The 14,569-nt window shown below is 35.8% G+C and overlaps 1 protein-coding gene across 8 annotated transcripts in view; it reads right to left on the bottom strand.

Annotated features, from left to right (window-relative positions):
* The window catches only part of PCNX1 (pecanex 1), a 92,873-nt gene that overhangs the window by 29,653 nt on the left and 48,651 nt on the right, over window positions 1-14,569 (bottom strand). For 5 of the 8 annotated variants that reach the window (XM_049825107.1, XM_049825110.1, XM_049825108.1 and 2 more), the window contains 8 exons: window positions 12,375-12,592; window positions 11,127-11,280; window positions 10,358-10,390; window positions 9,120-9,291; window positions 5,510-5,620; window positions 4,933-5,024; window positions 3,553-3,662; window positions 1,713-1,818 (listed from right to left, as the gene is read on the bottom strand). In XM_049825107.1, the coding sequence (XP_049681064.1) occupies window positions 1,713-1,818; window positions 3,553-3,662; window positions 4,933-5,024; window positions 5,510-5,620; window positions 9,120-9,291; window positions 10,358-10,390; window positions 11,127-11,280; window positions 12,375-12,592 (996 nt within the window). The remainder of the gene's footprint in view (window positions 1-1,712; window positions 1,819-3,552; window positions 3,663-4,932; window positions 5,025-5,509; window positions 5,621-9,119; window positions 9,292-10,357; window positions 10,391-11,126; window positions 11,281-12,374; window positions 12,593-14,569) is intronic. The other 3 variants (XM_049825109.1, XM_049825112.1, XM_049825114.1) reach the window with 1 other exon arrangement.

Raw genomic sequence — 14,569 nt, 5'->3', positions numbered from 1 at the left:
TTCAGATTGTTAACGACCATCAGCAGTAACACTGATTAAAGATTTTCAAATCATGCCAGTGTTAATTACTTCCATTGAAGTTACCAGAAATTTCACAACATAAATCTTATGGCTAAGAGCACTAGTTCAAATGAGTTAAGTGGAACGATGCATACTCAAAGTGGGGCAGGAAAAATTAATATACCCAGTATATTCTCTCTCTCATTCTGGACTGTGAGAGTGTATAAGCAGCCCCCTACAGCACTGAAAAGAGCTGGAAGGGCTAACCAAATTTCCCATTTATGATCTAACAATTGCTTAGACTATCAGGCAATTAAGAGCTCTCGAAGACAGCTGCCTAGACAGAGCTAACAACCAGGAGGAACAACTAGGCTCTTCAACCTTTTTTTCCCCTCTCCTTTGCAAAAGGGTAAAGAACAGCTTTGGAACAACCCTGAGGAAGGAGTTTGAATTTTCCATTACACCTAAAAAATGAAGACAAGCTGCTGATGACAAACAAACCAACAAAACAAGTAACACCAGACTCAGTCACAAGGGGGCAATATGTACTTAAGGCCACTACAACTCAAGTCTCCCAAGTTTAGACCTGTTAGCACTCCGTAAATGTAGTATTAATATTTTCAGTCCAGAAAATCTTTAAAGGATTAACTACTCCGAAATCGGCCAAATAATTACACACAGCAATTATTGCTGCAAGGTCTTAACTTCTTGGGATACAACTTTTTTTTTTAAATCACTTAAGTCCCACTTCAGAAAATACTGAAGGAAAGATTATATCATAATCCTCAGCTCCCCTGCCCCCTTGGTGACTAACAACACTGAGAACTAAAGAGGAGCTTGCAGCTCCTATAGTCATTTCTCTCCTGTTAAGCATCAAAAGAACTGCAGTTTCTCTGCTCTAAATATTTACTTGCAGTTTCCACACACTGTACCTTGTCACACTTCTGCCTGCTGTACTAGGAGAAACCCATCCATACAGTTATTCCCCTACAGCCAAGGCCTACACAAGGTTAAATGAATGTTCAACCTTCTTTTGTACAAGTTAAACATACTAAGCTTCTTAAGTCTTTTACTTAGTGCTCCACCGTATGAAAACCAATAATGTTTAAATATTACTCCTTGCATAAATATTTAGAGTGAATTTGTACTAAAAATTTGAAGTATGTACTGAAGTAAACGGAACAGGTTACATTTGCTCTTTAAAAACCACAACAAAAAAAACCCAGAACAAAACACCAAAACAAACCAACCACAGAAAACCCACGCCACTTCCCACCATTTATTTTCTGCTTCTGGAACAGCACCCACAAAGCTATTGCTCGCAATTACTAGAAATACTGAGTTAATATAGTTTTGCCACCATTAACTCTTTCCCACTAACTTCTGCACAAAAGCAAGTATCATTTATTATTATCAATATGAGCTAGAAGAAAATCCTCAATGATACTTCACTGAATTCATTAGGGAATTCCAATTCTCTCGCATGCCTCCTTTTATATAACTCAAATTGCAATATATGCATTATACTCTTAGTGTAGTACATTGGTTCATATGCAGATTTAAATGTAAAACTCTGATATATCTATTATAATCAACACCATGGTAATTAACAAGTGTTGTGAGCTAAGTAAGATCCAGATTGGAGCTATACAAATCAATATAAAGTAAATGCTTAGAATGAATTAAAAAAAAAATTTAAAAAGCTTACTTACCACAGAATTTCTAAGCTTTTCAGGTAAAGGATCTTTTACTTCAGACAGAGGATCCTCAGGGTTTTTGTCTTCAGAATTAGGAAAAAATTTTGATTGCACTAAAGAGCTTAAAGACAGACAAAAAAGAACCCACTGAAAAGCAAGTATTGTTCTATGTGGTTTTAGAAGAATAACCAAGTCAAAAGTTTACAAGATGTTTGCAAGAAAAAATAATCCTGGCATATTAGTGCTTTCACATGGCTGAGCAAGTTTACAAAGATGAGATCTCAACTTTTTTAAAGAATTAGTTCTCTGGTTGCACACAATGAACACCATTACAGACAAGTACCCAGATGTTGTTCAAACAGCAGTTTCTCCAGTACCAACAGGAGTAACTGAACAAATAGTGAATTTAAAGTGGAGTTCTTAGTACTCATGAAACAAACCTTTAGTTCATAAATAACTGAACAGAAATGTAAGTTGGTGCAAAGTTTAGAAGTGGTCTATTTGTCAAAACCAAATAGAAAACCAATAATTCCTTGGTTTAATTCGAACTCCAACAGCAACAACAACAACAAAATCTATACTACCCTGATTAATTCATGAACTAGCTATGCTGACCAAGCTACTAAATTCTTAGCAGACCTTGCTGGTACTAAAGCCCGAACAACTTAGATATAAGCTTTTAGAAGACCATATGCAGCACTACTAGCCATACCTAAGCATCTCACAACCCCTCAATGTGATTTTTCTTACAATACGCTATGTGGTACAGAAATATGTATTATTTCTTTTTATGGACAGGAAGCTAACTACAGAATGAGCCCTAGATCTTCAAAGATGTACTTGCAATTACATACTGCAATGTATTGCAATGCTTAATTGTGCCATATCTGGCTAAACAGTTGAACCTGCAGGTCAAACATAAGCATCCAGGCTATAGCACTTGGAAAGAACAAAAGAACAGGGATCTAGGGACAAGGACCTCATACCCAACTGAGTAAAGTCATCTGAACTAAGATTGACAGGACAAGGTTTAGTTGTCAACCCAAAGGTAAGAATTTTCCTTCTATGTGAACACTCACGAATCATTAATCTCCCTGTTCACAGAAGAGGCCCCTCACTATTTACCCCTGACTACTGCTTATCAAATTCATCCAACATTATGGCTAAATTTAAATCCAAGTTCAAGCTCTGCCTAATCCAGTTATGTGACTAAGCCTCTAATGGCTATTCTGTGGGAGGTGTTTCTCCTACTGGAACTATCTTGTTTTACACACATAATTAACTGAATCAGAAATACCCTCATCAGACCAATACTAAACTCAGAATAGCAATGTGAATACATGTTTCCCCATGCTAGATGGGCATGCCCATCACCAAAACAGATCCTTATTGTTTTGCATCCAAGATGAAATTATTTGAACATGTGCTTTGAGCATACATTCAAGATAAGACCACAGTAACAAATTAAGTGAGAAAAACAGTTAAAAAATCCATGTGGGCTTCAGTTTAAACTAGTGCTTTGAGCACCTCTTTAAATACTGAATGGGTACAGATTGTTCAGCAAACACACCAGCAGAAAGATGGCACCTGACTGGCATTCTGGAGAACATCAGCAAGCAGTTAAATCAGATTTTGGCATGTAAGTGATTTGCCAGAAGTCACAAAGAAAGGTTGTTGTTAGAGGAGGAACTGAGTGCAAAATCTGAGAATTTCTCTTTAACTACTGAACCAACATCACACTCTTTTTGATAACACTATTGACTACCAGTTCAAATGGTACTAATAGCTAACATTTATAATATTCCCTTGCAACTTGCTTCTTCCTTGGGGTAGGGACACAAACTGAGTCACTTACAAAAGTACAGAAGGGTCACTACTTTGTCTGCTGAGATGATACGATATTGCCACTAACAAACCACAAAATATGGAGAAGAGAACTGGAATATGCTGCCCATCCCACGAATCCTGGAGACAGAAATGAAATGTTAATAAAGGAGACAAAGTGTAACACTTATCTGACATACAAGAATTATGTACATCACAGTAAGAGAATTGAGAAGTTAACTACTAATTCCACAAAAATGAAACAGGACTTTTAGGTAAATATTGAACAATATTTTTGTGCTATGTCTAACTATTGATCAGAAACTAACATAGTGTACATCCCTTAAGCTTACAGCATCTTAATTATTAAACAGTCAACAGTTTTCATAACCCTTATGAAGAATTTCCTGTATTCCTTGAGGCCACAGGTTCTTAAAGCTGCACTTAGTCACTTTTTATTTTTGAAAGTTACATATATTTTTACTCAGATTTATTTTTTTCTAATGTGCTGGATTCAGATTAAACCAGTGGCTTTTTGTTTTCATGAACTGTACTGGATCTGCAAAGATGAGACAGTGATCTTTGCTAAAGCTTGTTTATCTTGAACAGATGTGTTTACAAAAGGCTCATGAGAAATCTACAAATTCACAGAAAGCTAATGATGTTCTGTGGGCCATAGCATCATGGGAGTACTTCCTCTAGCAACATTTTACTCAGAGTGAAAAAAGCCAGTCAACTCAGAGTTGGAAGGCACTCATGCTACAATTAATTGTGAACTGAGAGCATTTGATTATTGACAGACACCTGAAACCAACAAACAGCACCACCACCACCACACTGTTTTCAAACAGAATGGCATTTCAAGCAAGGAAAAGCTGTTGGTTTTGGAGTTGGTTTCTCCCCCCCCTCCTTTTGCCAGCTAACTCTACCTTTTAGATAGACACACATCTTCACTTTGACACTATAAGCTATTTCCTGGTTTCTTTTCAAATAAAGATTAATTTGAAAAGACTATTTCTGGTTTGCAGCACTGGAAAAAATGCTCATGTGAGCCATTTTGAGAGGTTAACAAACCAATACATTGAGACTGTCCTAGAAACAAGCCACTTAGATAATTTTTTTTCAAGAACCCATGTAGAACAGAACTGATGGTAAATGCCATGTAGTTTTGGCCAAAAAAAATAGCCTGTTAGTGCAGGCATAAAATCATACACCTTTTAAAAGCAAAACATCTGCTTTGTTCCTGCATTGCATCTCCTTTATTGACATCACAGTTGAGCAAGTATAAAACTCTACCAAATCAGACTAATATTTCTAATTAATTTTCTGCATATTTAAGTATCTAAGACACAAGGAAGCAGAGAACAAACCCCAAAATATTAACGGATGCTGTGTCTAAAATTTTGCTCACCTTCAGGGCACCATAGCACAGTCCATACAACAATGCTACTGCCACAATACTACAGATAAAACTGTAAAGTGCTGCAAGCAGGCTTGTGGTAGCTGAATATCACAGAAAAGAAAGAAAAATTAAACAGGGCTATCTAATTACGTTAGAATACAAAATACTTCAGATTGTTCAAGAAAGATATCAGCCCCCTAGCTGCCACACCCCTCTGATATAAAAAAAGAAATCCAACCCACAGCAACTACTTGTATTTTCCCCTATGAAAGTTATTTGAAAAGAACATTTAATGTGGCTTTATTTACCTTATTTATTCAACAGCATTACCATGGGAACAGTTAACAACTGCACCAGGAAACTACTCAAGGAAGAAAGTATACTTCTTGACAGACTTACTAGGACAGTAACTTTATTTCTCAATAATCAATCAGAAGACCTTGCGCCTTTTTAAAAATACAATTTGTATTCCTACCCTCTAAACATAGAATACTAATAGTTTAAACACTAAATTTTTTAACTAGCCTACTAATCTGATGGCTGCTCCTAATCTAATGCTTTTGCCACCGACATAAACAACACTCACCATTGCCACCAAAGACATGAATATCCAGCTGTTCACAGAGATACATCACAAATGTATTCACCTGAGGCAGGAGACCAATGAAGAATACTATAGGGAAACATAGCGTAAACACTACGGAGGAAAAAAATAGTTGAAAAAGTGGTGAATATGAAAAACATAGCATGGTACAGTTTAAGTTCCAGGTTATCACACACACCATTTAACTCAACATCACTGAAATATTTCTACTCTTATTTCCAAGTAAAACATCCATTACGTAAATCTCTACTTTAGTGACTCAGAACAGACTGAATATAGAGGTTACATAGACCAATAGTCAGAAGATTTCTTGCACTTCCATTTTAATCACTGTAGAAATGGACACAGGCAAATTCAGGCTTCCCATCTTTATTTAGCAAAGATCAGCCAAGAGTGTTTACAGATTAGAAGATTTCTAAGTTTTCACTCATTGTGAATGAGGCTTATCTGAGCCTAACTGCCTGTCAGGAGTTACAAGAACAAGCTAACACCAGCCACACTGATGTAAGAGAGGCCAAGGATTTCACCTCCGATTTTTTTTGCCCCTAATAACATCTCAGTTTCACTCATTTTCCTGCACCACTTGTGAAAAGTTCTGATCCTAAATGACTTTTTTTTTAAACAAAAATTGGTAACCATATGAACTATTAAAACCTCTGCAAGTTACAGGACTTAAGAATGCAAAGATATATGAATGCCACTTAATTTTAATACAGAGGATGGTGTGTCCCAACCCATACATTTCAGGTACTTTCCATTTGAAGGAATAAAAGATGCACAAATAATCTTCTACACAACTGTTAATGAGTTCAGATGTAATTCACAAGCAGCAGCATATCAGAGGACCAAAAGAAGCCAATTTCAAAGTATCCTGTAAAGAATCACAAGTCTCAAATTTAAGTTTAACTTCATAGGATACTAAAGGATATCACATTAGAAATACCTACAGTGAGACAGGCACTGAGAATCTGATATTTTTTTTTTTGCTACTCATTGGTGAAGTTAAGTAACTAAATGTTGTTTAAAAACCATGTAGGTTCAGGGCTTGGGAAAAACATTGAGATCTGCATCTTTTTACTGATACAAATTAGGACATATAAGACTAAGGACCAGATACTTAGGACCTAAAGAAAATATTTTCCAGAATTCTCAAGTCAAACGTTCAACTCAAGGAAGCCTACATAGGAGGCAAACAAGTGTTCTCTCACTGACAGGTTAAAAAAGTTGTTTCATGAAAGGCCTGTAAGTTGAACTGTCTTGGGTCCATTGAAAATAAAATTACAAAACAGATCTGGGAATACACAATTTATAAAGAGTATTCCAACAAAAAGCCAACATTTCTGATGGCTTTTAAAGCCTGTAAAAGAATTGCTCTCTAATGGGGACCACCTAGGTGAAAACAGAAAATAATTGTTATAAATGTGGAACAGTTTTAGACCAATTGATCAAGTCCAATATGTGGGACACAATAAATAAGTTATACCAGTCCTTACTTGTCTGTTGGCAAGGACACAGAAATTATGTTATCTAAACACAAAGTTTGCCTTGCCCTGCACCTGTGTTGTTCTAGTAGCTATGTCTGGGAATGGGAAAAAAAGGCAGCTGAGATTTTTACTTTATGCTACCAGAGTATGTTTGCTGGAAGTCAGCTTGCTTTGTGATACACAAAAGGCTTCTGAAACAGTGCTTCAGCAACATTAAGAGTTGCTCCAAAGGCAAGGGTGTGCATGTAGGGCAGGTTTGGGTTTGTTTTTTTTTTGTTTGGGGTTTTTTTGTGGGTTTTTTGTTTGTTTGGGGTGGGTGGGGGGGGTGTTGTGTATTTTAAAGACATGAGAGCTGTTCTGGCAACATGAATGCTATTGGTAGAACTGCTAAGAAATATAAACCACATAAGCTGGTGCAAGATACCCGAGAAGAACAGTATAACTTAAGTGTCTAAAAGCATTCAGGACTCTTGAACTAAGAAATTCCAAAAGCTAATCCCAAAACAGTCAGGGCCTGGTAAAGAAGCCAGCATGTCTTTTTAAAACTGGAAAAGACTCTTAAGTACTTTTAAAAAGTAGGTCACTTTCACAATACAACACACCACCTACATACACATTCACATATTACCTTATGAGTATATGTATATACATTATGGCAACAACTCAAGGTGATAGGAAAGGTAAGAAAAGACTTCCAAAAGTGACAAAGCATAAACAAGGGGAAATGAAGCTAGTTCTATCTTTAATAAGTCATAAATATCTGCTGTCTTAACTTCTTTTTCCATCACAGATATAGAATGAAATATGCCAGTGCATGACTAGATCCATGGAATCTGTAGAAAAGCACTTTTGGAAATGCCTGGACAATATTCTGTTCATAAGTAAGTGGCTTAGACCTTTTCCCACTGGACATTTAAATACAGATTTACTAGTGGAAAGTCAAAGGGGGAAAAGAGTATGATGTATGAAATTCAGGATGTTCCTAAAAATCAAGTAATAAAAACTAATACCCAAAATGCTGAAGCCAGTAATTCTTATTAATGAATTAAAAGTCAAAAATAAAATAAAAATTTTTAAAATAAGAAGAATCAAAACCAAGACCAAGTTTTGATCTTTCCTTGGACAGAAGACTGTCCAAGAACTGGAGGCATGCTGTCATAACATTTAACTGCTGTAGTCTTCCATGCACAGATATTTTGGTACAACTGAAGAGCAAGTGTGTTCAATTCAGATTAATTCTTACAGATTTTCTTCCCCCTCCAAAGAGGTGATCCAGAGAGGATCACCCAAATAACTTTGTTCCATTAAAGGATATGCACAAAGCTACCATGATGAGATCATTTTCAAATGTTTAATTTCTCTTGCCTTTCTATGGGCTCTGCCTGAGATTATGTAGCTGTTACTATTTTTCAATAGGTTTTGTAAGTAAACAGGGGAAAGGTTTGGGGTTTTTTGGGGTTGGGGTGTTAAATGCCAGCAGTATTGCAAATGCACTGTGCTGCTCAGAATACAATCAAAGTACCTTGTACAGCCCAAAATTATACTTTTGGTACTGCTGATAGGCCTGTTCTGAGAAGACACACATTAAATAAGATTTAATCTGTCTCTAATGTTTTTAAAAATTGTGTCTCGATTGTTCTACCTAATTGCTAAACACAAATAACCTGATTTAAAACAACTCCTTCTCATTTGCTACAAGCCCCTCTAGAGACTACGAAAGAGTCCAAATCGAAACATTTCTTTAAATACTGAGCAGCTAGGTCCAAGCACAGGGTAGCATATCCAGGTCCAAGTTAAGAAGAACTAACAGAAGGTTCAGGGATGAGGACTATGATACTAGAAAATTAAGAAGCTAATTACTTTTTTTTTTCTATGACACCATATTAGCTGACATTTCTGCAGTTTGTTATAGCAAAGCTATAGAAGGGGGAATTTTCCCATGAACTTCAGCAAAACTAAAACTACTCTTTCCAAAGGAAACTAAATGAACTGCATTTAGAAGGTGATGAAGCAACAGTGTCATAACAAGATGCAGAGTGGAAAAAACCCCCAACATTTGCTTCACTGTGGTGAAGCAAACAATTCAAACCCATGAAAAAGCCACTCACCTATAACTAAGTCTCTGGCTGAAAGCAGCAGCAATGGGTTGGTGAAAGCCATTCCATAGAGCCTGAATCTTGTTGTAGATATGTTTCTGCTGCCATAATCCAACAGCCAAATAAGACCACAACATAAACAGAAATATACAGGCCTACTATAGGCTATGATACGATTATGACCCTGTTAAAAAAAAAGAAAAAAGAATATGTTTCATTATTAGCAGAAAAAGTAATGGTTACTCTTCTGTTACAGATAATTTCAGAACCAAAATTAATCACTGTTAATCAATTAATGTACTGCCACCACAGTACATCCTTAAGTTTTGTTCATAAAACCCTTAATGCATTGCCTTGCAGTGATACAAGTCTTTCTTGTGGGTTTGATATAATGAGAACACAACAGATTAAGTTAGACTAACCTATATTTACCCTTATTCTCCTCTAACTTTTAAAGTATGTTTCTTGTAATACTGAATGCCAGAGAAACTCCGCCTGGCCTTCATAAGCAAGACAGAATATATTTATTTTGAAGAAAAAGCAATTAATGTTTATTACTCAGATACTGCTCCTGCTGGGAAAAAAATAATCATCTGTATTTGTGTGTTCATTAAAACATACAACATATTACCTAAAATAATATTAATTACTTGCTACAGAGGAATAATGCTTTTCATATCTTGGTTAGGACATAAAAATATTTTGTCTTGGCAATCTAGCAGATGCACAACAGAATATAAAAATGTATTGTGCAACACTAGCACATTAACATTTCCATACTTAAATGTTAATGCTCACTAGAGCATTGCATACTCAGCCTAACAGAGTGAAAAAATAAGGCTGTGTGCACACTAGATCAATTGAATGATCTACAAGACCAGATTAGAACCTCAAAGCTGCGTCAGTTCATACCAGCATAGCAAATCACAACATTAAGAACACTTCTCAGTATAATTGCTTGAATACTAAAGATTCATTAAAAAACTTACTGTGATATGGCTCTATAGCAAAAGCTAGGCTTAAAAGAGGGAGGACATGATTTGCTAAATACAAACAAAGTGTATGGGGGGAGAGGGGGGATAATATAATAGTATCAGTTCCCTCCTCACACACTAAGACAACATAAGCCTCTTGTGCCTTATGAGGAAGTACATAAGAGAAATGCTGAAAAGATCAACCCAAAAAGATCAATTCTTTGTGGAAGTTCTACATCTGCAGGGTTAGTACAGTGGCACACGCCCAAGACTTACATGTCGAGGGGAAGAAGAATCTGGCTGAACGCTCTGAAAACAAAATGGATAGAGGAAAGTTACCCAATCTACGGATAAGTTTGTTTACCTCCCCTCACCCACACTTTCTTCATTAAAGTTCTTTTAATAATATCTACAATTAACTTTACAATGCCACTCTACAGCCTTTAAATAGCACCATGTATTAAACCATAAAATCTGTTCAAAGAGTATATGTCTATAGCCAAAGTTTTTAAAAACACCTCATTTTTAGAACTTCTACCTTTTTTGTTAAACACAAAATGTGTTATATGCTTTAATTTTAAATCTAATGTACACCCTAATAGTCTAATTATAAGGAAATAAAGTAATTCTTAAATTGCAAAGATACTGTTAACAATTCTTATAAAAACTAAGATAGACTAAAAATATGCTTAGATATAATTGCTTAATATGAATGCATTGAGGTGTATCCACAAAAAACCCCACCACAAAACATAAAAGCTTCGAGTTTAGTTTGTAGGCTGTTTTCAACCAGTCAGAATGTGCTCCTCTTTGGGAAAACAAAACGTGCACGAGAAAAACAAATAAAGAGCTGTTTAACAAACATATGCAGAACCATTCTAGTGAAGTGACCTTGCATGTCCATCTATTCAACTTTCCATGAAGCTGAAGTTTACTCATTTCTTCTGAAACAATAAACATGCATTTTTTGACCTACAGCTCTAACCTGCAACACCCCAAAGTTATTTCTATTGTTTATAAAAAGTTAAGATAGAAATTAAAATACCTTCAACAGTGAGTACTGACAACTGGCTATTACGAGGCAGAACTGGAAGACCCAAATATCCTTGAAAAAGCCCTCTATAAGAAGTACAGAGCCCAAAAATGCAACTAGAATAGCTAGGATGACAGCTAACACGTTTTCAAGGATCTCACGATTCCTGTATTGGAGAGACAGGGGAGGAAAAAAATTAAAAGCTAACTATGTCTAGAAAAAGCTGCAAAGGAACAGTTAGGGTCAGAAGCGAAACAAGAGTTATGCTGCTGGTAACAAAGTAGTTAAGAATAGATTTAAACTTCCATAGACTATCCTAGCCCACTGTCTTTCAGCAAAGCTAGGAGCTACCAGGTTTTCAATGATAGCTGATAGCAATTAGTATCTTACGGAATTGAACTTTAAACAGCAGAAGATAACTTCAGCAGATAACTTGATAAATAATTCAAATGCTTAACCAGAAGCATGGTCTGTAACAAATCTATATTCAATGCCCACACAGGATGATTACAAGCCTGTGAAAAATATATGCATGATAGTTTACCCGTATATAATCTGTCATTCATCATTTTGTAATGAAGAAACTAAAAACACTCTCACTTGGCTAAGACATGCCAGGTGGAATAAAGAGAATTCTATGTGATATAGGTAGTGCTGAGGAACACAATTAACAGTATTTCTGCCTAGACAGAATCACTACTGTTTATCTCAAGGAAGTTCATTACCAAAATTTAAATACTCTATATATTCCAAAAGCTGGTAACTGGGGGTGGTGGGTGTCACCTTCATTTTATTCCACTAAATAAATGCAGCAGGGACAACAGGTTACGGTATTAGATGACCCTTTGGAAAAATGCTTTGAAACAGAAGGTAAATTTTCTCTACTTCCTGAAATAATATAAGTATATGCCAGGTTCTAGACCCTTTCAATTCATTTTTTGGAGAAGATTATTTTCTAGCTTTAAAGATTAGCAACAAATCTCTATTGTTGACTATTCAAATATATTATCACCCCACTCACGCAAAGTGAGGGTTGGTGGGGTTTTTTGTTTGTTTGTGGTTTTTTTTTCCTTTCTAGCATTGGTGAAGAAAAAGGGAGAGTAGCCTTCATTAGTTTAGAAATACTGCATTTCGTATTCTTTCATCTTTCAGAGTACAACAAGTACAATTCTCGAGGGATAGCTTTATCTGTATTATTCACAGTTTAGTTACCATTTTTTAATCTTTACTTCAAGGTCTAGTAACATACAAGGATCTCACCTATCAAATAAAGCCAGAAGAGTTAATCTATCAAAATTGATGCTAATCCAAAGCTTAGGAAGGATCCAAAAGCGATAGTACTGCTTGACTTTTTGAGCTGCTTCCTCTTGAGGTTGCATGTGGTCCTGAAGGTCAGGGCTCAGGTCAATATCCTGCTGCTCCAGCAGATCTGTATCCATGGTTAGCAGCCTGTTCAACCTGATCTGAGGAAGAGAAAGCTAAGAGAAAGTCAGTATTAACAAAAGCTTATTTTTATTATATCACTGTATTCTACTGAAAACTGCTTTGGAATAAACTGCTAGAATTATTTAGTTTCACTTTTGAGAAGTTATGTGTTAAACTCGGTTCTCGGGCTTCTACTTACTTTTCCTATCCTTATAATGGAAAATGAATAGCACCAGCAGCAAAAATAGTTTGCATACAACAAAACTGTTTGGCATTTTAGCATATACCTTATTTCAAATGGAGTATGAACATGTCTTCCAAGCACATTATCCCATTTACTCTGAAAACTTCAAATTTGAAGACAAGTAAACTGATATGTGAACAAGAATAATGTATACTACAAGAATAATCCAATTCTGAATTTAAATAAACTACAACACATTTCATATAGTCAGCTAATCTGCATGCACACCCATGCCGAATGGTTGGTTTTGCATGACAAAGCAACATATGCATGCATCAGTGGTCAAATTCAAACTCACTACATTCAGAGTATACTCAAAGTAAAAAAAGCTCTACCCTAACTAGTCAAGTACTACTTATGACTGACTATATTCCTCACTTATTTTGTAGTTTGCCACTCTAGAGTTCTCTTGAAATCACAGTAATACTAACAACCATAAAGGACATTTAAGGAGAGCGCTCAGAAGGTTACCTAACCCACTTTATAAATTTCATTAACAGGCCAAGAAACATCTGAATGCGCTGCCCTTTATACTTAAACAATATCGTCATTAAAATATCATTTATGGAAAAATCTTCACAATCTTTTAAGGCAAAGAATAAAATTTAAATACTCATGTCACCTTTAAGTGTCAAAACTGTAGTTTTCCCTTTGTTTGTTTGGCTTTATGAAGTTTAACATTTGGTTTCTTGTTTTTGAAATTCTCATGACTCCTTAAAGCATCAGCCTACTGTAACTATGCTCAGCCAGCTTTTCCTTCCTAGAAAAATACTAATAAAAACAACAAGCAGGAACACTCCCCTTCTAAAGGCATTTAAAAAATATGAAGTGTAATATTGAAGATAAGCTGTGTCAGAGAACAGCTGCTTTTCTGACTTTTTAAAAACTTGATTTCTTAAAAGGTAGAATCACCATAATGTAACATTTGTCACACTAATAATAAATTTTAGTGGAAATCTCCATTTATGCACATGGGCTAAGCTTTTATAAATACAAGTTCGCCTTAAACAGAATCATTCCCTCCGACGGTACCATGCTGGCAAACCAATAGCACATAACAGAAAAAGAGGCATTACCAGGGGGATGGTGGAAAACAAAGAAAGTTCCTCTAGCAGACACCAGGTTTGAAAAGCACACTCTTGATCAAAGGCACAGTCAGGTAAATGGAGGTCTCTAGCTCCTCTGCCAGATGCTGAATCCATATTTCATTTTCCCTCTTGATTAGGTCATTAGGTATTTCAATATACTTTACTTTGGTTTCCTAGCTTAAGAATCATGACCATTTGCACTGTTTTCATGACACAGCAGAATCAAGAGTACAGGTATGTCTGGACTTGCCAACAATATAAAAGGTTTGAGATCACAAAACTAAGGAGTTTTAATGCTATTTACAGTATGAAACAGCATAAGCCTCTGCCTTTTTTCCAAGTCGCTCCTTGCGTATGAATTAAGATTTTGTACAGCAGATTCCAACAACAGATTTTTAAATTCCTTTTGGGGAAATGACTGAAGTTTCTCTTGGTCAGAACATGACATTTATTCTTTCTGCTGCCTGCTAATCTTCGGAAGGAAAACTCTGTCCAAGTTATCCAGTCATCTCTGGAAAACCTTACAAGGTATCTCAGAACACCCAATTTCCACTTGATTTAGAAAATCACTATGCTTTAGATCAGAAGAAACCATTTATATCTAAATTTTAAAGTGCTATGCAGAAAGATGAGTTGGTTTGTATGTATGAAGACACTGCAACAATAAATGAATACTTTATCTTCATTTAAACCCAGGC

Source organism: Accipiter gentilis, chromosome 22 (genome assembly GCF_929443795.1).
Source record: "Accipiter gentilis chromosome 22, bAccGen1.1, whole genome shotgun sequence".
Lineage (NCBI taxonomy): Eukaryota > Metazoa > Chordata > Aves > Accipitriformes > Accipitridae > Astur > Astur gentilis.
The sequence above is the reverse complement of the archived record's forward strand: the minus strand, read 5'-3'. Positions and strand labels throughout refer to the sequence as shown.